The 25,487-nt window shown below is 37.5% G+C and overlaps 1 protein-coding gene across 2 annotated transcripts; it reads right to left on the bottom strand.

The window, feature by feature from the left end:
* Positions 1-3,870: 3,870 nt before the first annotated feature.
* On the bottom strand, positions 3,871-9,735 carry LOC133712972 (replication protein A 32 kDa subunit B). Of its 2 annotated transcripts, XM_062139085.1 has the most exons (9): positions 9,575-9,735; positions 9,348-9,458; positions 9,159-9,256; positions 9,033-9,074; positions 8,738-8,815; positions 6,154-6,232; positions 5,954-6,013; positions 5,785-5,864; positions 3,871-4,239 (listed from the first exon to the last, which is right to left on the bottom strand). In XM_062139085.1, exons 1-9 carry the CDS (start codon positions 9,674-9,676, stop codon positions 4,089-4,091), a joined length of 801 nt encoding a protein of 266 aa, XP_061995069.1. In that variant the 5' UTR covers positions 9,677-9,735; the 3' UTR covers positions 3,871-4,088. The 2 variants fall into 2 exon arrangements, with proteins under 2 accessions (XP_061995069.1, XP_061995070.1); XM_062139086.1 differs by lacking the exon at positions 3,871-4,239 and having other exon boundaries at positions 5,781-5,864.
* Between the last annotated feature and the right edge of the window lie 15,752 nt (positions 9,736-25,487).

Below are 25,487 nucleotides of genomic sequence, written 5' to 3'. Positions count from 1 at the left end.
ATCTCCAAAGAGGTCGCGATTGGAATGGGTTTCCAAATAAGGGACTCTCTCCCACTGTCGTCGATCTTGGACTACAGCTGTTGACTCACTGCAGCCACCATCTTCTTGGCCGGACAACGTCCAGCGACGCCTGGAAGCATCACCGCACACACCTCTGGGAGCCTATAAGCTACCCTACCCCGACTCCAACCTCGACTGCACGGCCTAGTTAAAACCCACATCCAACGCTAAACTTGAACGGCGATAGAAGAAACCCTAAATCTAGATGACCTAGTGGCCTCCAACTTTGACGCTTAATTAGGTAGGTCATATCAAGACGAAGAGGGAGAAGAAACAACACTGTGAAGAAGGGAGAAGGGAGATAGTGTAATACCCCGGAAATTTGTTATTAATTTCTTGAAATTTTATGGAATTAATAAAGTGTTTATTAGTACGATTTCGTGGTTTGAGGGTGGAGCGAAAATGTTTTGGACGACTAATTACTCGAAAACGTATTATTTCGAGGGGTAAAAAGGTTGACTTTTTATTCATTGAGTTTCTCCGAAAACTTCCTTCACGAAATCGTAGAGCGCGTCGATACGAGTCCGTTTCCATGAATATGTGGTACGCGAAAATCGAAGATCATATGAAGAAGTTATGGTCAGCGGAAGTCATTTCCAATTTAGGAAATTTTGGTATAAACAGAAAATAAATTCACTTTCCAATTTTAGAAAGTTTTCGAAAAATTCCAGAACTTTTGGTCTCTTAGCCAAACCCTCGACCCGTCGGCGAAGAGCCCGACCCAACCCAGAATTATCTTCCGATTCCGGCGTCCTCCAGCTGTGCCACCACCTCCAACTGGCTCAAAATTTCCTCCTCTCCTTCCCCCAGCCACTAGCTTGCTCCGAGTTGCATCGGAGATGAGAGATCGAACGACAAAAATGGAGGCAGCGACGGACCTGGAGCGATCTCCCTCTTCAGGCCACGGCGACGACTGAAACAGGTCATGGTTTGAAGCTCTCTTCATCCTCGTTCGATCCATGCAGGCCTTATCGATCGATTCGAAGTGTGGAGTGAGAAATCACAGTTTGAAGTTCAACGGTGGAGATTTTTCGGGCTTGATTTAACTCGATCTAGGCTGAATCGGCCTTTGTGCTAGTTATGAAAGTTGTTCCTCGTGTTGTGATCTTCAAGTTGGGTGGAGTTGACCTTCGTGATTTTGAAGTCGGGCCGGCGGCACATGGGCTTCAAGTGCAGCCGCCGGTGGATGAGCATTCGGCCATTCTAGGGGCAGTTCTTTGCTCCGTCAATTCCTCGTGCAATCCCTCAATTCCTATTTAGTTCTTTTGGTCATGATTTTTCTGGATGTACTACTTACCGGTTTTTGCTTAGTTTTGGTTGGTTTTCTATTTGTCTATTATATGTATGGGAGTGGTTAAGGTCTAGTCCCCCACCTCTCACTCTGTATCTTTTGATTCATTCTTAATAAATATACTAATGAGGGACGGGCGGTGGGCTCCCGGTTGTAATAGTCCCCTTCGTGGTTGTGTGGGTACCTTGGTGCCCCTTTCAGACCGTTACAGAGGAGCTAATATCGCATAATCCTCATTAGTTTTGAAAAAAAAAAAATTACATATTTGATTACATCCATAGATCTATTTTTTCCCTATGAGTTCAAGTCTCAATGAGAAGTCTAGTTCTTACTGTTCATATGTTACGATATGAATACACTCCGCTAATTCATTATGTATGGATGATCAGATTTACATTGATATAGAGTCAATTTCAATAGACCTATTGGAGGGTCCCATTGATGTGCATCATGTAGGAATTGAACTATGTGCTTTAACTTTTTCCCTAAACTTTGCCAATTATGAGCTATGTACTTTAACCAATCAGCTATGGATGCTCAGTGGGATCTTTGTACATGGCGAATAATCGAATTCTAATTGAAATGAAATCTTTAGGAGAAATCAATTGAATTTAGGATGACTAAATGAAAAGACATTAATTCAAATCCTGGTTTTTTGAATTAAGAGAGATATTGAGATGTGGTGGTCCCACCAATGAGAAGTCGACATGTGGTAAACTGGTAAAATATTGCAAGACTCTGTTAGTCGTTTCTGATCAATGATATAGAATGAAGACTTGCAATTTTGAAAGTAGAGCTCATCGGAGATGGTAGTCAAGAATTGGACTCAAAGGCTCAAAGCCACCACTTCAATTCACGGTATTCAATTATGGGAAATTTGTCTTTTTTATAGTGAGTGTGCCCCAATTGACTTAGAAAGCTACTTTATGGTATGGTCAAAGTTCCAGTTAAGCATCCGGTGGAGGGGAGCATCAAGAAGTAGCACTCAAGTTAGTACAGAAGCAGCACTTAGCAAGGCAGAAGTGAGGGAGGACGCACTTTGATTCAGTACAAACTCCACACCATGATCCGGCAAGAGTGCTGCTCTGTTAGAGGTTAGCTTTGTTCCTTTATTGTTTTCGGTCAACCTACTTTTGATTGACCTTGGGCGACACATTCTTTTGTCTCCGGTAGAGTTACACTTCCAGTCAATGTGTCATCGTCAGTTTTCCGCGATTTCTTTAAGACAAAATCCAAATCGCCCAGTCACTCGTATCCCTTGCTCCTTATCTTCATTGCTCATAGTTCTTTTTCTACGGTTAGGGTTTTCCCTCTTCTTCAGGATGACAGAGGAACATGGCGTATAGAAAAAGAGAGAGCCCATTTCGTTAGGGTATGTAGGATATCTCTTATCTCATTGCTTGGTGTCTTATAGGTTAGAGTTTAATTTTGAATCCACTTGAGTGATGCTTTGATGTATGATATCTCTTACCTTCATTCATATTTTACAGGATGAGCTGGAAAAGAACTTTTTTGTAGAGATATCTAAATAGGAAGCAAAATATGAGTACTACTTTAAGCCTCTCTAAGAAAAGGTATAGGCCGGGTTTGTGCAAGCTCTCATAGCACTGAGTACTAGCTAGTATGTTCAATTTTTGAATTGGCTTAAATGTGTTGTTTCATTTGGTTTTTGTCACTACTGTGTGCAGAGATATGAAATTCTTGCTCGAGGAGATGGACAACTTGTAGGAGATTAGAACTCATCTCTAAATATACAGTCACGTACAACTTGCAAGACGAAATTCAAACCCGGTGTTGTACTAGACAAAGACTCTCCGACGATCAAGTCAGTATAAATTCAAACCATTGGGATAGAGATGGATACGAATTACCAGAGTTGGTGCATTGTGTCATATGTTGGGGTAAGATGTTCTTTCCATAACCTAACCCTATGTGGGTTACTTGTCTTTTCAATATAGGAAATAGAAATTGATTCTACTTTCCTTACCTAAGCAATTTGAGATTCACTCAAATACTACAAGCTTTTAATTGAGGCCAAATAGAGGCCCAACCCATCGATCTTCTCGAGGTGCCCTTCGGGGTACTACTATTACATCAGGATTTTCTTTCCTTCTCGGAGTAATGTATCCGAAACATACAGCATACGGGCTGTGTCCAAGTATAAACTCTGCGAATAGCCTTATCAATGCAGTGGAGGCTAACACTCCGAAGAGGTAAGTCGACTTTGTAATTTATCCGGTACATGAGCTTTAGTAGCTGTGGAATCAATAAACTCTATCCGGCACGCCCAGATTAGCTATTGAGGTACAGCCTTAGCTATTTCACCTGCCAAGTGAGGATGAACATTGGATGTAGATCCAATGAGATTGATGTAATTTCCTCTGCTATCAATTGATAGATGTCTTCTTCTGATGATAATTATAAAAAAAAAACAGTAACTAATTTTATTCGTCCATTTTGATAAGAGTACTATCCGCAATCTTAAACCAGCTGACTGGTGCAGAATCTAATGGAGGATAGATGAAGAAACAGAAAGTATCAACAACTTCAACATACAGATTGACACTGAGTTGGAGATGAAATGACCCGACTAATAATAACTCAGGTGTCCAAGTGCTAATACTTACTGAAATATACAATCATCTGTATCTCAAGTTTGTAGTTTACCTTCAGGGCTTTACATAACAAAGTAAAAGAGCACAAAATCGAGGCTAAGACTATTTTCTGTTAGCTTTGCTCAACCATTGGCAAGAGATTTATAGTGCAACGTATCGATCTCGTAAATACTGCCTACATGAGCAAGATTACTAGCAGCATGTATGACATCTTTCACTGGTACTTTCAGTTGTTGGGCAATATCCTCAGCTTTTGCTCCCGCATCCCTTGAACTGAAATAAGAGCTAGTTAATAAATGGGGAACAGGAATGTATACATGAAAAAGTTGACAGATTTCACTACAAGAGAAGCAATTTACCAATAATACAATATCATACAACTATGTTCAGAGATGAGTACATCAATAATCTGCATGCCAAAGAATGTCGTAACTATGACAAATTTTTTGTTCCTCTTATATCCCACTGGCTGAGTTTACACAACCCATAAAACCCTCTCATCCCTGCCTGGTGTCAAACCTTGCATGATACTGCAAGAAAGCCTACACCAGACCATTTTCAATCCAAAGACTGAGTTACACTAGAGGGGAAGGCTCATCCCAGTCATTGCATACACTGAGGACTTGAAACACTTTCTTGCAAGATATACAAGAAGGCCTATGCCAAACAATCTTTTAATCCAGTCGCTGAGTTACAGAAGAGAAAACTTTCCCTTAAAACCCCTTAACGTCCGTTGCCTAGATTCAAACTGAAGATTTGAAGACTTCCTTGCTTACAAGAAAGCCTATGAAATTAGGCCATGCATTATACAAGACGAGGTAATATAGGCAACTCAACCAAAAAAAAAAAACTCGAAAATTGAGGATGGAGTATCAAAATAACAAGGATCGCACCAAAAACAAAAAAGAATAATTATTAAAAGCCTAAAACAAAGTTCCTCCTATTCTAAGAATTTAGCAGAGGATTTAATTATTGCCTCTGGTAATGACCTAGAATCAACTATCAAGTATAAACAGAAGGCTGTTGTGTGAGTTAGAACACATTAATTATTTAATTTATTTAACACTATAAATGACATATGAACATTCTTTTGTGGCGGAGAACAAATATTACCAAAATCTTGTCAAAACTCAGCAACTTCCAAAACAATGGAACAAAGTGCATTTAACATATGATCCTATTATCATTACTACGCCTTTACCATTTCTCAACATAAGATGGGTTCTTGAGGAAAAGCATATACGCAAACATCTCTCTTAGTTTAACAGATTAATAGAGAAGTAAACAATCTGATCCAGGGGATCTTTTCTTCACCCTGTCTTTAACTATCTTCTCATTGGCTGTCTAATTCTTGTTCAACCAATTGTCATTCTCATTTATTCAGGCTATATACATTGATGATTTTAATTTTTCTGTTATCACTTATTTTGTCCCAATAGAACCGGTGCTGTAGTTGTGAAAAAGATAATCAGTGCTGCCAAATTAAATGGGTTACTAGCAAAATAGCCATTAGTCATGTTATAAAATCAAAACAGGCCATCTATAGCATGCTTAAAATTTTGTCCTCGATTGTCAACAAAGACCCATACAATGTAAATATTGGTTTCTTCATTATTGATGGACAGAAGAACATGGTCTCATGTTCAACAATTAGATAAATACCAAGTCCATGTGACACATGAGAATGAGACTGTGTTCCAGTAAGACAACACCTTGAGAATCTAGATTAACAGTCAGCTGAACATTGAGGCCGTTTTGCTAATTCACAGAAGTATTCTTATACATATAGATGATTGTTTGAAGGACATAGGTACTCACAGGTATAAAGGCTGGTTCAAAACTTGTAAGACCCTTTCTTCAATGCTCCTCTGTCCATAGAGGCTATGTTGTCCAGATACCTGAGGGAAAAAATGAAGTGGATCAGTAAAGGAGACGAGAAGAAATACAACAGAAACACAACAGACTAAAGTCTCTAAATGAATCTGACCTGATTTGGTGGAATTGTCATATATGGCTGAGTTGTGACACCTACACCAACCTGTGGTTTCTGTCATCACAAGTGCAGAGGCAGACAAAAAAATATTTAAAAAACAAAAAAAACAAAAAACAGAGCATAATGTTCCACATCGATGTATTCTTGTGTGCAGTAACAAGACACAATCGCATTATAAGTAGTTAGACAAATACCGGTAACTTGCTGTTGAAGAAATGTACGTACATACACTCGATAAAGTGGCTTGCAATCTCATTATAGTCATCCACAGGCCTGAAATTACACCAGCTTCATCAATGGTGAAATGTCAACATAAATTATACCAGATATTGTAATTTGGTCAGTGAACTGGAGTGCAGGAAGTCATCCAATGGTAATCCAACTATTACGAAGGACAAACAGTTGGATGACTTAATGAGTCATATCAAAATATAACAACCAAAGCTAGTGAAATAATGCTATTGTAGTGGTAAGTGGTTTAACTAGGGCTGTTACCATTACTAAATGGCACTTAGGGACACTGGTTACATAGTATTCTCGCACATTAAAATAATCTTCTCTCCAAAAATAAAATTGACTGCTCCAAACTGTTGGCCCTTACTATTTCTGAAAAATAAAAATTCTTTTGCATAAGAACTTTGCTGTTACCTTTTTTGTCTTACACAACAATACCTGGGAAAAAAAGATTGTATTTACAAAAGAACAAAGGACATAAATTGATCATCACATTGCAGGGGGTTTTTTGTTTCTAGGAAGGTAATATGAACAACACAGGGTAGACTTCAAATTCCAGCTACTGTACAGCCTTCCAATCAGAGAAAAACTCAAGATCTAATATACACAAGTAAAACCATGCAGATTAACAGAAGTCTTCCTTTCAACTGTACAAGAAACATCAAATCTCCTTTGAAGCTCCATTTCATAACAATAACTATGTGATACACGTGAACTGTGATAGACTTTATTTGTTTTTAAGAGAAAGAAAAAATTTAGTGATCGCAACGAATGATGCAATACAAGTGGACAAGAGGTCCACAACAGAGAAAAAACAGCAAACCCAGAAAGCTATACCAAATACAAGTAGTTAAACTACAAAACACCCAAGTGACTGTAATCTTAGAGTTTGGCTGCCTTCCAGTCAAGCAAAATATAAGAAAGGCTTCACTTTCTAAAGCCTATCGATAAAACTGACTGTGATCTTAGATTTTGCCTGCCTTCCAAGCAAAATATAAGAAAGGCCTATTGATAAAAAGCCCATAAAGCTTAAAAACTTGGTCTATGCCAGCTCCTCCAATCCTGCAGCTCTAATCTTCAAAGATCTTCTATTTCTTTTCATCCAAACCACCCAAACCCAGAGAATTTTAGTCTTTTATCTTTTGCAAAAACCAAGATGTCATGAACTTATTAGAGACAGAAACCCCACTGGTTCTCCCATCTCAATCCAGCCTCCATATACAACTTCTCCCAGAACAGTAAGGCAACTTCACACAGCAAAAAAAAGAGGCACAAAGATACTACACTCAATCCAGCCTCCATGCACAACTTCTCCCACAAATGTGAGGCAACTTCAGACTGCTCAACATGACACACCAATGAGAAGAACTCGGCCTTCTTTGTTGAAGCATATGTCAGTTCTTAACCCTTCCATGCGCCACATACCACCCTAAAGTCTTGATCTTGAGCGGAACCTGGGTATACCATATAAAACTTGCAGACAAGAAAATGGATCTGAATCATCAGCAATCATAAATCTATAAAAAAGATTTGACAAGATAAAGCTACAAAAGACTCCAGCTTCTGTCTCGTCAAATCCCACTTGGAGTCTTCCAATTTGACTCTTTCCTATAACGCCAACAGCAAAGATACCTTGCCTGTTCATCATTTGAGTTTCTTCTAGAAACAAAATCCCAGCTCAAGAGGAAAGGGATTGGAATGGCTAAACTATCTTATTCTGGACATAAGGAATCTTGATAATCTGCATATTCTAGGAAAAGATTGGTTTAATGGTTGGGCCCCCCATCAAGACTTCTTCCCAAAATCTCGCCTGTCCCTCATTACCAAACACCAGCGGAAATCTTCTATTACAACTTTAGTTGCTTAACCAATAATATTCTCATCAAATTGTCTTAATTAAAGAGATCAGACACTACCTCCAAAAGGCAATAGGTAGTTGATGGTAAAAATCAGCAGTTGTATTTATGTCTCACTTGCAAAAGGGTGTGAAACACTTCCTGATGTTGAATTCCAAAAACCAGCAAAGGTCTAGCTTGGAGTCTATGTTGTAGGTCCGGTCAACTGCCCAGCCACCGCTTTAGCTCATCTCTTGTCAATGACAAACCAAATTTTACCTCAAGAAGATACTAGATACCAGTTTTCTTGCTAGAGACTTTAATTGTTCATTTGCAATTTATTAAACCAATCATTGTAGCTTCTGTCTGGTTTCAATAGATTTGCTTGACTCATTACATTAATGCTTGAGGGACTATTCGTCTCAAAATTTTAATTGCTAAAAATGCTATGATTCTATGAACAATTTTCAAGTCTATAATCTCTCTCCAGCAGCAAATAAACATTCAACAGTAGTGACATTCATGAAGTCAAAAGAAAATAAATACAAACAATAACACAAGACAACTAACAAAAGCAAAGAAAATGCTAACAATAACCCAAAAGACAAAGAATTCACTATCACATCACCTTTACCCTGTGACTGAAAAACAAAATTATTCCTCTCAAGTAGGAGCTATTGAATTGCGAAACAGAGAAATCAAAATGTACCTAACAGAGAACACTTGTATGGTCTTCTTCCCTTGAAAGGTTTTCAAGCGCCCATGAACCCGAACGTACATTCCGTTCCTAATATTTGATATGAAGATGATGCAATAAATTAAGAATGTCAAGCAAAACATCTTGAAAAACGGAAGAAACACAACCTCAAATATGAATGCCTTTGCATCTAAACATAACTTGAAAATAAGAGAAGGAAAGTGATACACATTATTGTTCGAATCAAAAACAAAGTTACTAGTTAATGTAAAGAGGGGACAATTGGTTAGCCAAGAAAGAAACGTACGAGATTTCTTCGATTTCGGCAGTGTCTATTTGCTCCTGACACCTACACACAAACAGAACAAGTCCGAATAAACACAGAATCACGAAATTCACTAACAACAAAAGAAGATGAGTTGACAAAACTCACCATCGGTTGCATTCAATCCGGCCGGTCCCGTCATCAAGAGTGAAAGTAGCATCTGTACATCTTCCAACAAACTCCTGCACTACTCCCACAAGCTTAACCTGAAACAAAACAAAACTCAGAAGCTTTTCGAAAAGCCGAAAACCACGAAAAGCTATTCGAAAAGGATAAAAAAAAAAAAAAAAAACTCACAGTGGACACATCGACGCCGTCAATAGAGAAATCGCTTTTACCATTTTCGCCGGCAATGGCGTCGCTGATCTGCTTAAGGGTCACTGGAAGCAGTGCTTGGACGTCGCGATTCTGCGAGAGAATCACGAAAGTGTTAAATACTACAGCCTAATTGAGGAATCGCATCTAAGAAATCAGAAACCAACCACAGCCCCAATTGGTGGATTGAAAGCGTTTAGTGGAATAACCTTGGAAGGAAAGAAAGAGTGTTCGGGGGTTGGGTTGGCGGCGGGGGGCATGAAGCCACCGCCGTGGAAGGCGGCGCTTCCGTCGAACTGGCTCACGTTCATCGTTTTATCTGATCTCTCTGAAACCCTAAGACCAGTGATTCGCCTCACTATCTTCTATTTATTCTTTTATTACTAAAAACATTTCTTTCTTTTTTTTTCTTTTTTTCCTTTTTTCGTTCTTTTTTTTTTTTTTTTAAGCACAATAAAATTGGATTCCCGCGTCGTTTGTTTTAAATAAAGATGATAAATTCCCGCCACATTAAGAGAGCTTTTCAATTGCCCTTATTTCAAAAAAAAAAAAAAAAAAAAGAAGCTCGTCGTCTCCTCAGTCCTCAAAGCCAGAAGTGGCTCTTCTTTACCTTTTGGAGTTGTCTCCTCCGCTTTGGCTTCCGATAGCTAGTAAATTTTGTGTCACCTTATCAATCATTATTTTATGGCTTTGTATGGGTGTTATTTTTTAGGAGATAAAAACTTTAACAACGTACAAAGCCATGCACATTGTGATCGACTTATAAGGTGGAGGTAGCTTGTCTGAATTTATTGGGTTAGATTGATAAATTTCTAGGTGGGATATATGCCCATTCCACTCAGAGAGTGTCACATCATCGAAAAGAACCCCAATAAATTTATGTTAATTCATGAGCTGATGATTAAGAGCATGCCACATCCTAAAAAATGCATGGGCTCAATAGCATGCCACATTTTTGTTCAAGGATAAAGAAAGGAATGAGCCTGCGCAGAAGAATCAAATGATGCTCGGCCCGGATAGATGGCTCTCTCACTCCCTCTGTCCTTGCAACTGTGGCTCACTCAACTTGGCTGTCTTTGTACTACCACGAGGTGATGTTATATAGTTGATTTTCTTGATACGTTAATGACATATTTGATAATCTCCGTCGATCATTCAATTTCGGATGATGTTCTGATAACACAATAATCAATATCAAACAACAATTAGCTCTGCTTAAGCCTGAGATACACCTGTTTTTTATGAGGGTCTTGATGCTATCTCGGGCTCTGCTCAAACAGTTGTATCTAGGAATAGAGCATAGTTAATTGTTGTTTCATAAACTTGACCAACATTATTCATTATTAAGTTGACAGACCCGGTACCTAATTAACTCGCTAAACAATTTGGAATCATGTTATGACAGCCACGAATAGATCAAGTAGATGGTGCTAGCTCAAAAATTGGGTTCATGGAATTGAAGGAAGCATGGCAATTTTCTCTTGTCGATATCTCTTGCATTCGAAACTTAACTATAAAATTATTCTAAATCAAGCAACATGTCACAAAAATGATGTAGCGTATGTCCTCCAGTAGCGTGAGTAGTGTGAAACATACAACAAAATTGAGCCAGGGAATACATATGTCATATATATAATGAGATAATCCATAGGCAATAAATGGTTTTATTTAAACAGGTACATAAAAAGAACTAATTAACCATGTTGATAACTTCATGTGTGTGTGTGTGCCTACTCGCTTCTGGCTTAGATTGTGCAACTATGATATGTTTATGCCTCGATTTCCCTATATCAATTATATATATATAACGTTATTCTTGGTAGTAATAATATTAATTATAGGCTATGAATAGTGAGATTTTCCCCAGAAACATGCAGATCTATAAATCTATAATATGGAAAGTTTAAACTGCAGCTCGCCTCGGCGCCCTCTTGCGTGGTCTCTGTCTCTTTGTATGCACTGCAGGCTCTTCAAAATCAAGAACTAGTTCTTCTTCAACAGAATTGATGGGTTCTTCGGCTTCAGCTGATTTCTGATGCCTCCGGCTGCTCTCCTTCAGATCACTGTTATTGTTACAGTACTCATGATCCTCATGATCTTTCGCATTACCTTTCCTTGGCCTTCCTCTCTTTTTCATTATCATGTGTTGGTTCCTCAAATTTACAGTGCTACTATTATCTTCGACGCTGTTTGCACTCTCTTCCTTCTGCACGTCCATATCGATCGATCTATGTATATAACTATTAGCAGTCTAGCTAAGTCTCTTAAGACATATAAAGTGTATATATGATCAACATCGGTCAGAGATGAAGTTACTCTAGCTAGCTACAAAGGCTAGAGGCAGTTGAGAGCTGTAAATGTTACAGCTTGCAAAGCCCCAAAACTGGAAAAAGAAGAGCTTTTGCTTATGGGAAATGGGAATTAATTAAGTACATACTTTTTCTCCACTCCATTAATCAGATGTGTGCATAGTTTAGCTATCTTACCAAAAATAAAAAAGATGTGTATGTGTTTATAGGGAAAGATAGAAAACCAAGGATGATGGTCATGCGCTATAAATTAAATGGTGGGTCGAAAATGCTATCTATGAATACAGATATACAGGTAAGCTATTAATTATTATCGCTGAGAGAGTACTGATCGTTTGGTTTGGACCTCGATTTGGTTTGTATCTACACCATTATCTGCACTCCTTCTGCAGACCCTGTAAAAAGAAAGAGGACAAGGACATGCATTTGTTTGCATTCACCTAAATATCCTGTTTACATGTCACCACAATAAATTTGATATAAAATGTTCATTTATGTATTTAGTAATGACTCAAACCCTACTTTTTGTATCACCACACCACCGACAAAATTATTCGTATGAGAGTGGTTGATTTTTATTGCTGAGATGATTTTGTTAATGCTTTTTAATGTGCATATGTGGTGAAAGTTTTTTCTCTCAAAAAAAAAAAAAATGTGGTGAAAGTTTTTATGATGTCTACGTGGCAAATATCTTTCAAATTTTTATATGCGAGTACAGAAAGCAAATGACCTCATTTTTATTTCTTACACCGAGCCTCCTCTCTCTCGGTCTCTCAGCTAATTTCAACTCAAAGCTTGATGACTGGAGCACCAAAGTTCTACTACGGGAAGAAAACTCATGTCCCTCTTTTTGTTGTCTTCTTCGGTTTCATCCTTATTTTCTACGAAAGCTAAAAAATCACTATACCATCGGGTATTTTCCTTAGTAATTTGTTTCTTTGTAGTATCTTTTGGAAGGGTAAATCTACGGTATGTTAATATTTCTCATACATCAGCTATTTTTATCACTTTGAGGACTCATTTTACCACCTTGAGGACTCATTTTACCACCTTAAGGACTTATTTTACTACTTGAGGACTCATGTGATAACTAAGAAAATTTACCACTTTAACGACTCATGTTACCACTTTGAGGACTAATATTACTATTTTGATGACTCATTTTACCACTTTATGGCAATTGTATGAATGTCATACGTTAACACATTGTATAATATCCCCTTTTGGAAAGAGAGTCTGGTAGTTAGTTCTCTAATCAATTCTCATTTATTAATTAGTCGATCATCTTCTTCTCGCTGACCCTTATTTTCAGTAAAAATGATAGATCTACATATCATTGGTATTTTTATTTTTTTTTATTTTTTATAGCATCCTCTGGAAGAGAATCATGTATCGCTGAGTATTTTTCTCCAACCAATTATGGTTCAACCGTAGTTGGTTCAGTTAGATGGAATTCAATACCAGATTTTTCTCTCTCGTATTGTACGTAATAAAAATAGTCTGAGTTTTCAAAACTATAATTTAGTGAAAAATTTGTTTCAGATTGTTCATACTTTCTGACGTTAACTCTTAGGTGTCCCTACATTTTGTAATTTTGAGAAAATTAGATATAAACCCAAAAATTTAAGCTTCTATTGAGAAAAACCCATACATATTTTTCTTTTAGTTTACACCCATTCCACATAAGCAAACCTTTCATTTAGAGTGTATGTCTATAATTAACAGCTTTCCTCATTTTTTTTATATATCTAATATACCCTTCCGATTGTAGAAAGTCAAATTAAGTATCTTCCTAATTAATCTTAGCATCTATTTGAATTTAAAATATTAAACTAAAAATCGGTTTGTTTTAACTTTACATAATCAATTACATCCCTGACTTCTTCCTTGCTCTATATTGTTATTACTAACTTGAGTATATATTATATATGCTCATTATAAAAGTATTCTATTTGTAACACAAACTGTTAGTTCTTTTTTTCCTTACACATGTAGGTATTTTCTTTCCAATAGAATTTCAAATATTTTTTCCTTGATCAATTATTGTTTTAAAAGATGGAATGAGACTCTGACTCGAACACAGAGAGAGAATGGTTTTCCTGCTTTAAAGAAAGGGCTGGGGCAAACATGCATGGTACTTCTCGAACATGTCTCCGATGGACAATTGATGAAATGTTTTGAAAGAAAAGAAAGGAGTTATAGGCATTCCTTGTTTGAATTTTGGAGAGGTTCAAGATTTTTATTTTGAACAAGTATACATATAATTAAGAACTAATTAGCAGGCATGGTCATGCATGTGTGTGTATGTGTGGCTACTCATTTCTGGCTTAAATTGTGTAGGTATAAGGTTTATACTTAATGTGTTGGCATCCCTATACAAAGCACTGAAGAAGCCTACAAAGTTCATCAAAACTGATCTAAGAGAATTTCAAGTAATTGCATATCATGCACAATCACGGGATTGCAACATGTGTTGCAATCCCCAAGTCTGCCCGAGTCAGTCCTAGTCAACCCTACGTTTTTTGGAGTCCAATTTTGGAAAGTATCTTTTGGTTTTTAGATTTTATTTTACAAAGATATTTTTCAACTGATAAAATCATGCTTTTGAAGTCCTAGGTGATTTAGGATTTGTTTATTTTAATTGGATATCTTTTATTAAAAGATCTTTCCTAGTAGGAGTCCAATTAGGGTTAAGTCTTAATTGTTGAGAATTTATTTTCTCATCAATATATTCAGAAAAGTAGCGTTGATTGTGTAGGGATTTTGATGCAAGAATTATTGTGTGTCTTGCTTGCTGAGAAAGAGTTCCATTTTTTTTTTTTGGATATGTCCATGAAACACTTGTTCCGTGTCTAAGTGTTTCATTGTTCATTCATATACATGCATTGATTCTCTCGAGATCAGTAGAGAAGATTGGTGGTGCAAGTGGAGAGATATTTGCAGATCGTTCAAGTGAAGAAGAAGGTCAAGATTCAAGACAAGCACCTCTCTAGTGAGTATAGAGATTATAGCCGCGTAGAGAGCTATATGTGCTTGTAAAGAACCATATCCTTCATCAATAAGTTGATTGATTTTATTTGGATTCTCAAGAGTAAGAGCCTCACAGTGTTTTTAATCTCAAAATTGAGGTTTTCACTGCGTAACCAAAATTGTGCTTTCTGTGTGAATTTTTTGATTTCTGCCCAGTAAGGATTGCAACGTGTCTATCAATCCTCGAAACCCAGAAAAATGTTTCATCCAAGTATTTTTACTTGGCATCAGAGCAGGTTCTAAAGCTTTTTAGTAGATCCGAGGACAAGATGGAACGTGAATTTGATAGAGCTGCTAGTTCGATAAATTGTCCCCCATGTTTTGATGGTGGAGATTACTCGCAATGGAAGATCATGATGATGAGGTTCAAGCTCAAGAAAAAGGTACAAAATGTTGCTTTCTCTTCTGTTAAAATGAAAGAAGTAGATGATAGTGGTTCTGTGGATTTGGCTTTACTAACCAAAGAATTTAAAAAATCCTTTGGTAGTACTTCAGAAAGTATATCTGAATCAAAAAGTGGGCAATTATCTGAAAAACGTTTTGACAAAAACACCAAAGTCAATAATTTTGATCAAGAGAAAAGTGTTGTTGAAAAACTGAAATGTTATGAATGTGGTGGTATTGGTCATATCTCTTCTGATTGTGGAAACAGAAAATATAGCTCACAAAATAACAGGGCTCTTAAGTCAACTTGGAGTGACAGCGATGAAGGCTCTCAATCTGAGAATGAAGAGGTAAATCTTGCTCTTACTTCCTCTCTTAATATTGATTTTTTTGATGACTCTGACTTGGAAGATGATACTCTTGATGAAGAAACAAATGAAAAGTGTAAGCAATTGTATAATGCTTCAAAAATTGTTCTTCGAAAAAATAACAAACTTGAAGAAGAACTTGAATCTTTAAGAGTGGAAAAGATGAAAATTGAGCACAAATTTGATACTTCTTTAAAAGAATGGGAAGAAGAATGTACTGATCTTGTTGATAAGATTAAAGTTTTGCAGAGTGAGGTCAAATCTCAAGATTGGGACAAGGAGCATGATGAGCTTATTAACAAAATCAAAATTTTGCAGGTTGAAGTCAAGGCTCAGTCCACTCTAAATGTTTCACTAACCCTTGAAAATGAGAAATTGCAGGATGAGCTATTGAAAGTCAAGGAAAGCTTCAACAAGTTTTCTATAGGGTCTGAAAAGGTCTCTAAGATGATTGGATTTGGTAAATCTCATTGCAACAAAGAAAGTTTAGGGTATGAAGGTGAGTCTTGCAAGCCCTTGACCTTTGTAAAAGGTGTTGAATGTGGAAATTCGTTGGGACAGCCACAAGCTTCAAATGACAATGATTCTGGTCCCAAGTTGCCCAAAATATCATAACCTAAAATGGCCCTTAAAACCCATCAGAAAGTTGCTCAGGTAAGTTCTAACAGTCACACATCTGCGTCAGCCCAGGTACGTTCATAACACTAAAAGCTTCATTCCCACTTGTCACTATTGCGGAAAATTGGGACATATACGTCCTAGGTGTAATATACTTTGCAGGGTCACTCAAAATCAGAGGAAAACATCAAAAAGTAGCCCAACTGCATCGCTGCAAGCTGAGCTGAAAGAGCATCTGAAGTTGATTAGCAGGATTGCAGAGCGTATTGCAATCCCCAAAGAGCAAAATTTGAAGCAGAAGCAAATCTGGATTAAAAAAGGTTCAAATAATCGTTTTTCTGCTCATATGGATAATCTTGATAATATGCTTGAGCTTGCTTTTGTTCCTACTGAACACAAATTGGCTAATTCGTTTACTAGGCCTTTAGACATAACTCAATTTGAATCACTTAGAAGCACCGTTGGTGGATTCTCTAAGTATTGATACTCTCACTTTGCTTGATCCATTTTGCATGCATTCATATTGTATGTTCTCATCGTAATATAGGTGCATTATTATCTTTATCATAGTATAGCTAGGTGCATTATTATTTTTATCTTTGCAGTTTTAAGTTCAGTTTCTGGAGATTCAGGATTGCAAGTGTGATTTGTATCCCTACGTGTCTGACAGCAATCGAATTGAACTTAGATTGACAAGTGTTTTGATACTTTCCTTAAATATGATTGTGATGAGTCGAATAACATGTTTTGAATGGGTTCTTGCATCACTTTGTACTCTTGAGCATGAACAACATATTCTTTATCACTTTGTATTCTCACATGCACACATACTCCTTTGTGGTGGTACGTATCCTCTTGGTTGATTTGATTTTAGTTCACATATACTAAGTGAGTGAATATTGTTGTTGCTCCCTGTTTAAAAAGTACAAATATTGGAGCAAGTCCAGGCTATTCCCAAAGTAAACAAGCCTTGGTCGTGGTGAACGATATGAGGTTTGGGAAGAAAAGGGAATGGTTTGGTCACCCCGGTGGATTGTGAAACTATTGACTCGAGTTGATATGTCCTTTGGGATGTCCTTGTTATATCTAGTACCCTAAAGTCAACTGACTTGGGAGTTGCTGGCATAAAACTTGTTACATGAGTCTTAGTTTTCTTGAAAAAAAAAATATGAAAAGCTTCATGGTGTGTGAAAGGCAAAAGGAAAAATTATTATGCCCACACAGTGTCATAAGGGGATATTTGAGTTGATTGTGATTATCTTTTTCACTTCTTATGTGTGTTCTACTTTCTCTGATTCTGAGATTCTTACAAACCCCACTTTGAGCTATGTTCACTTACACAACAAAGGTACAGAATACTCGATCATCTTCTTGCTTACTTTGTTGTTGTCAAAATCTCTTCATTCATGTGACCTTAACTTATTACTTTCATGTTTGAGGATCGGTGCTAACACTCTTGTCTAAAAGCAATGCTTTTGTCTCTGTCATTTGTACAAGGATACAAACTCACTCATTGTGTGTTTACATTTCATTCTTGCATCTTTCATAACATGATCACACTTAGGGGGAGTATTGATACTTGGACTATATCCAACTGATTGATTCTACAGTTGGATATACTTGCTTTCTACAAGGTGTGTTGATAAGTGTTTTGATTGTTTAAATATTTTGATATTGATCTTGAAATTGTATTGACACTCTTATGCCTTAGGAGTCCATAGGAGTTCCATAGGAGTCCATGAAACACTTGTTCCATGTCTAAGTGTTTCATTGTTCATTCATATACATGCATTGATTCTCTCAAGATCAGTAGAGAAGATTGGTGGTGCAAGTGGAGCGATATTTGCAGATCGTTCAAGTGAAGAAGAAGGTCAAGATTCAAGACAACCACCTCTCTAGTGAGTATAGAGATTATAGCCGCGTAGAGAGCTATATGTGCTTGTAAAGAACCATATCCTTCATCAATAAGTTGATTGATTTTATTTGGATTCTCAAGAGTAAGAGCCCTGCAATGTTTTTAATCTCAAAATTGAGGTTTTCACTGTGTAACCAAAATTGTGCTTTCTGTGTGAATTTTTTGATTTCTGCTCAGTAAGGATTGCAACGTGTCTATCATCCTCGAAACCCAGAAAAACGTTTCATCCAAGTATTTTCAAATTGTGCAACTATGATGATGAGGAAATTTATAAGAACATGCCTTGATTTCCCTAGATCGATTATGTATATATATAACGTCATTCTTGGTATTAATACTAAGATTATAGGCTATGAAGTGAGACTTTCCCAAGAAACATAAGATCTATAAATCTATAGTATGGAAGGTTTAAACTGCAGCTTCCCTCGGTGTCCTCTTGCGTGGTCTATGTCTCTTTGTATGCACTGCAGGCTCCTCATAATCAAGTTTCAACAGAATTGATGGATTTTTCAGCTTCGGCTGATTTCTGATGCCTCTGGCCTCTCTCGTTTTGATTATTAATGTTGTTGTTATAGTACTGATGATCCTCATGCTCTTTCCATTACATTTCCTTGGCCTTCCTCTCTTTTTCATGATCATGGGTTGGACGTTCCCTGAATTTACAGTGCTACTATAATCTTCGACGCTGTTTGGACTCTCTTCCTTCTGCTCGTCCATATCGATCGATCTTTGTATATAATTATGAGTCTAGCAGCTAGCTAAGTCTTTAAGACATATAAAGTGGATATATGATCGAGAGATTATTAGGTAAGGCATGCGTGTTACGTGGCAGTATGCACAGACAATCAGTGCATATGCATGAGTTGTTTTTGGTATTTCATTTTAATTAAAAAACATGTGTAGTTTTGGAATACAATTAAATAATATATAGAAAAACTGTATTTTTCTAAAACTCGGCCGCCCAGGCCGCCTAGGCGCTGGGCGGCGGCTCTCCGACTCGATTAATGCAAAATCGGTGAGGTTGGGCGGGCTGGGTTCGGGCGGCCGCCTAGAAGGGCTGAGCGGCCGACTAGTCTCCTGGGCGGGTGAGCAGTTGGGCGCTAGGCGGGTTTCTGAGTTTCTATATAATTTTTTTTCTTGGCCGCGAGACGCAATCTGCCTCTCTTAGTCTCTCTCAATCCAAAACTCACAGGTCTGCCTCTCTCTCAATCGACCACCATAGCGATCGCAACTCCGCCAATCGACCACAGCGAGCCTCTCTCTCTCCTTCGCTCTCTGACTCCTCTCCAACACTGCTCCTCTCTCACCGCGTACTGCTAACTCTCTTCTCAATCATTAGATTCAATTCTTCATGTGCCAAATTGACATACATGTGATTGGGTTTATTGATTGGTTTTCTGAAATTGATGTTTCTTATTGATTGGGTATATGAAATCAATGTTTGGGTTTATCGATTAGATGGATACTAGCTTGCTGCAAATCCTGCAATTACTATTGTTTGGAACTGATGGTTGTTTGATATTTATTCAAACAGTTGATGATTGTTTGATTGTTTGGAAAATCCAGTGGAGGATCTTTTTGTGGGGGGGGAGAGAAACCTTGTGGAAAATCCAAATATAGAATAGGGTGGTGTTTTGATCCTGTTTGAATTGAAAGTTGAAGACTTTGTTTCTAATTAAGTGTCGCCTCTTAGTGTCAGAATATGAATAATTGAATATCATTCTATAATCTTTGCAATATGGCGAAAGTATTTGGAAGAATGTCATATCTTAAGCAGCTGTAGAGATTTCCTTGATTTTCATCTTCTGCCCATCTAGTTTGGTTGTTTCTAAGTGAGCAAGTGTACTCTGTAGCAGTGTGGTGTTTTGTTCTTTCTATTGTTATCTTCATCTTCACTGAATTGGTTCAGCGTTCAGAGTAGTTTTTGAGTCTGAGTACTGCGAGTCTGGAAAAAGAGGGGAAGTTTTTCCCCATTTTGTTTAGCCAGGTTGTTAGATCATCTAGTTATGCACCACTGCATGTTAAGTTTTCACTTTTTGGGTCGATTGGCAAAGTTTGCCTCTTTAAGTGAAGTTTTGTTTAGGTTGTTTTATGTTGCAAGTTCAAGTATTTTGACTATTTTAAATATTTTAATTCAATTTTATTACTTTTAGGTCTTTATATATTCTTGAGTATATAAATAAAAATTACAAAAATAAAATTAAAATTAAAAAAATACAAAATCGCCTAGGCGTCTAGACGCTAGTCCCTTGGTCACCGCCCGACTAGCGCCTAGCGATTTTTAGAACCTTGAAAAAACATGATTGGTTGGGCGTACCAGCCACATGGCATGTCTGCCCTACCTAAGAATTTCTCTATATGATCAATGTCAGTCACATATGAACTTATTCTAGCTAGCTACAAGGGCTAGAGGCAGTTGAAAGCTGTAAATGTTACAGCTTGCAAAACTCCAAAACTAGAAAATGAAGAGCTTTGCTTATGGGAAATGGGAATTTAAGTACATTTTTTTCCCCACTCCATTAATTAATGTGTCATAGTTTGATTATCTTACTAAAAATAAAAAAGGGAAAAATTCACTAACGGTGTCTGGACACTTAGGGGACTTTCAGAATGATACCTGAACTTACAAAGTTATCAATGTGATTCCTGGACTCATTTTTTCATATCAACGTCGTACCTACGACCAATTTCAGTCACGGAGCCGTTAAAATTTTGCACGTGCGATGCACGTGAGTCACTTAATGAAGACAAAAAGACCGATTTACCCCCGGGAAAAATTCACCAACGGTGTCTGGACACTTAGGGGACATTCAGAATGATACCTGAACTTACAAAGTTATCAATGTGATACTTGGGCTCATTTTTTCATATCACGTTGATAACTTTGTAAGTTCAGGTGTCATTCTGAAAGTCCCCTAAGTGTCTAGACACCGTTGGTAAATTTTTCCCTAAAACAAACTGAGGGCAGAATGTCTTTTTTGCCCTCATTTTTGGGCTCACGTGAGTCACACGTGCTCACAATTGACGGAGACATGACGGAAGTTCGCTAGAGGTACGACGATAATACGAAAAGTAAAGTCTAGGTATCACATTGATAACATTTAGAGTTCAGGTATCATTCTGAAAGTCACCAAAGTGTCCAGACACCGTTGGTGAATTTTTCCCAATAAAAAAAGATGTGTATAGATCCCTATATAGAAAACCAAGGATGATGGTCATGCGTTTTATAGGGGTTTTGTCTATTTACACTAATTTTATGGATTTTTTCCCCTTACACCACTCACTTATTTTTTTTCCCACTTACCCAGAATGACTCTTATAAGTTGTTACCTAATACCTAATTGAGTTTTTTTTTTTTTTTTTTTTTTTTTTTTTTAAGACTATTTTTCCCTCACCCCTTTATCACATAGAGAGAGAAGACATAGGAGACTTCACCGGAGGTCGCCGGTCGCCGGAATTCGACTCCGGTCACCTAGTACCGAAATCCGAATCTGGTCACCGGTAGCTGGAATCCGAATACGGTCACGGACTAAACCGAAAACATCACCGGAGGTCACTAGAGGTCCCCGAAGAGGTCGTTAGAGACTTTTATTGCCCTCCAATAAACATTTATTGCCCACTTTTTATTGTGGGCTAATAAATGTTTATTGGGGAGAAAGGGAACTAATCTCCCTAAAATTAGACAAATGAAACTTTGATTGAGGAAGAATATCAAAAGATTACATCAATATGACACTTTTTTATTTTATTTGGGGCAATAAAAGTTTATTGGAATGTAATAAAAGTTTATTTGGGGAAATAAAAAAAATTTATCCATACAAACCCATTAAAACCAAAAATGCATTGTTCAAAAAAAAAAATTCAAAACCAAAAATGCAACGCAACACTGCAACCAAAACCCACTTGAGCTTGCAATTTTCATCTGAGCTTCGTTCATTTTGTTCATTAATTCCAGGTTGGCACTATGACCTTGCAAGCCCAGATCTAAAGTCAAATTGTTTACACTTGAGGCTTGCGAGCTATTCTTACCCAATTCCTCAGGTTCTTGCTTCTTGACTTGATCAGTGTTTGACTTCCCATACATCTTCTCACTCAGCACTGGTCTCACTCACTAGTGTTCTCCACATCCTCCATGTCCTCAATCCTTTTCTCAACTGCCTTCCTCTGCTCCTCTATCAAAACAACAGCCTTGTAGCGAAACTTCTAGCGGGGCAGCTCCTCATTAGAGCTGGGTTCGACAGTTGCGGAGTTAGGTGCCGTTGAAATTAGGGACCAGCGGCAAAGCAGAAGGCAAAAGCTATTGTTGTTGTTTCGGCCATTGGATTGGGAGCGAGAGCTAAAGGAGGACGGTGATGGCAACACCATCTGGTTTGAAGAACTGGTGCGTGGTGTACGTCGCCTGGTTCTCGTAGTTGTCTACGTGGCTATCATACATGATTCTCTTTATTAGGAAATGCAGCTCCGACGGCTTGCAAAAGGCATCGTATTCCAGGTTCAGTTTTCCGGTGAGGTTCGGCTCACCGAGCCCTAGAGTGTGCGGACAGCTCCGCATCTCGCACTCGATCGAGTAGAGGATCTTATGCAGAGGGGAGAGGGAGGGGGGGGGGGGGAGAGAGAGAGAGAGGCATGGATGTAGTTTTATTAGTTAGGTTAAGGGCAAAATTGACATTTTATTTTAAATTGGGTTAGTGGGAATTAATATATGTTGGTGGGGTAAGTGTGCTAATTTTAGCTCATTCTTGGGCTTTGGGTCAAGGCCCCTAAAATATATGGTGGATCAAAAATGTTGTGATTGCTATCTATGAATACAGATATACAACTAAACTATTAATTATTATAGCCGAGACTTCGAGAGAGTACTCAGTTTGGTTTGAAATTTTAAAATGACGCATTGTTACAAAGTAATTGACATTGTTAATGTAATTGACATGTCCCGCTACAAAGTTTCTCCTCAAATCTCGTTTATTATAGCCGAGACTTCGAGAGAGTACTCAGTGTGTAAATGAATCTCTCTGGAATAAACTGAATCAGTTTCTCTCATTGAATAACAAGAATTGTTTTCTTCATAAAATAAATCTTTCTTCATCAAGGATCATGGCATCATTCAAAAGGAATTTTAAAATGACGCATTGTTAGGCGGTTCTTTATAAAAGGCTAACGTAAGGGGAGTGAAATTTGCATTCTCCTTTTTGCATTCTGCACTACCACTCATGTTTTGGAACTTGAGTTTCCAAATTTGCCCTAAAAACAATAACGTTCAACACCAAAATGGAGAGAGTACAACAAACCTTCACCAAAATCTTCTACCGAAGAGAAGGGGAGTGTTGGTCCTCGAAACTTGTCGCCATATTCTCTTGGTTAACAATGGTTATATACAAATTAAATGCAATTGAAGATTCGCACAGAGAGAGGTCTTTCTTCTTCTTATGTTTTGAATTTTTTGACTCTCTTCTTCTGGGTTGTTTCACACAAGGAATCTCTTGCAGAGAGAACCTCTCTTAATTTCCAGCTTTGTAAATTTCATTTGATCTATTGGGTTTACAAGATTCAAGCTTTTATTGCATCAATGAGTTGGAGCTTTGAAAAACTGTAGATTGGACTGAGATTTAGCTGAAAGTAAGAAAGATTGAGTTGTGATTTGAAAAATTAATTGGGGTTTTCTGTGTTTGTGTCATATTGCGTACCAAGTTACCAATTGGGAAAGGGAATCAAGGAATGGGTTTCATACCAAAAAGAAACTGAACCCAAAACCAAGTTCTTGCCTTTTAACTTCAAACAAACTATTCTCTCCTCTTCTGTCTCTTTTCTGATCTCATTTCCCTTAGAAAGCAACCCATCTGGAAGACAGGCGACTTCTTCCCTCTTCCTATTTCTTCTTCTTTTCTTTCTTTCTAATCTTCTCTCTGTCATCCATCTTTCCCATCTCCTCTTCTCTTTGTTTCTGTCTTTTTTTTTTTTTTCCTTCTCTATCTTTCTTCTTCGTTCTCTTCTTTTCTCAACCTTCCTCTGTTCTCTTGCCTCTCATCTCTTTCCCGTTTAGATCAGTTTACTTTATTCGTACTAGAATTAAAAGCTTAACTTCTTTGGTTTCAAAAAGTCAATTGATCAAGGTTTGAGATAATAATAGTCTTTAGATCTGCATAATGCTCAAAAACCCACTTTAATCTGCACAAGCTAGTGTAACGTACGCTGTGATCTAATACTCTTCTATCTCAAAGAACGGATTTTACGAAGAAGAAGATGGCAGAAGACCAGAACTTGAGAGTGAAGAAAGAGAAGCATTGCACAGTTGTTGGGCCAAAAGTGGAATTTCACACAATAAAATAATATAAATTGAAGTGGGAGTGCAGAATGCAGAATGCAATTTCATTCCCCTAATGTAATTGACATATTCCACTACTTCAAATCCCATCGATTTGAAATTCATTTTTAAACAAACGGTGTACGTACTTTATAGATTGGGATTTACAAGGCCCACCAAATTGTCATATCCCACCAACACATTCCTTACCCAAATAGTGCCTTTAGGTTTCAGGCCCTTTCACGCTGATAACAGGATTGTATACGAAAAATTATAATTGTAGTGATTAAATAAAAGGACAAATCCCCGTCCCAAATAGTTTCCCTAAATTACAACCCTCAGTGCTATATACACACTCACTTGCGTGTGTGTGAGCCACACTCAGACAAGTGTCAACTTCTCATAGCTTTCTACTATTTAATTACACAATAACAATTAATGCTACTTTGAATTTATTTTTTTCCATCTCTACCCATGTTTTGGAAAAAAGAGAGACCCTCCTTCTACTTTCCATTCCTGCCACAAGCCAATTAAAGCTTCTATTTTCCCGCGCACCAGAAGGCTTAATTACCTCAAAGTAAACTTTTGAGATCCCTGATTTAGAAAGAAAAAAGAACAAGTACACGTGGCTTAATCCCTCAAAGTAAATTATTACATGGTCCCGGGTGATATTATTGACTCATATGACTCGTAATAATTTATGATTGGTCTCTTAAATTAATTTTTCTTTTCTTTTTTAACCCCTCTGCATGGTCCTCACCATATTCGAGTGATATTATTGGTTGGGACCATCACATGGCAGTGCCACGTGGTACTCCAGGACTACATAATAATTCCCCGCTTCGAAGATGCAATTTCCAGCTATCTTAGTTACTTTCGTGGGTTGCCTTTTACATTGAGGTAAGATTCTTAATCAATTTATGCAATTTTTGTGTTCGTAGGTGGTACTGATATATACTCATGATGGTCCCTAATTAAATCGGTACTCTATTATGAGGTAATTCTTACTCTTATATACCTGATTTCCTTTTTTATTTGACGTGATTGTAGGAAATCAGTAGCTTGATTGTAGGGAATTATTTATATATATGATCTGTTTCCCTACAGCGTGATTAATGCTTCCTTATTCATATATAAATCTGTGTTGTTTGTTTCCTTATTTATATATAAATCAAGTAATCAACAATAGCTTGATCA

Source organism: Rosa rugosa, chromosome 5, assembly GCF_958449725.1.
Source record: "Rosa rugosa chromosome 5, drRosRugo1.1, whole genome shotgun sequence".
In the NCBI taxonomy this organism is placed as follows: Eukaryota; Viridiplantae; Streptophyta; class Magnoliopsida; order Rosales; family Rosaceae; genus Rosa; species Rosa rugosa.
The sequence above is the reverse complement of the archived record's forward strand: the minus strand, read 5'-3'. Positions and strand labels throughout refer to the sequence as shown.

Excerpts from the sequence above, each read along its gene's own strand:
- LOC133712972 (XM_062139085.1), bottom strand. The coding sequence starts at position 9,676 with ATGAACGTGAGCCAGTTCGACGGAAGCGCCGCCTTCCACGGCGGTGGC. Across the intron at positions 9,257-9,347 it reads ACGGCGTCGATGTGTCCACT|GTTAAGCTTGTGGGAGTAGT; the intron begins GTGAGTTTTTTT and ends GTTTTGTTTCAG. Across the intron at positions 4,240-5,784 it reads TTGAACCAGCCTTTATACCT|TTCAAGGGATGCGGGAGCAA; the intron begins GTGAGTACCTAT and ends CTCTTATTTCAG.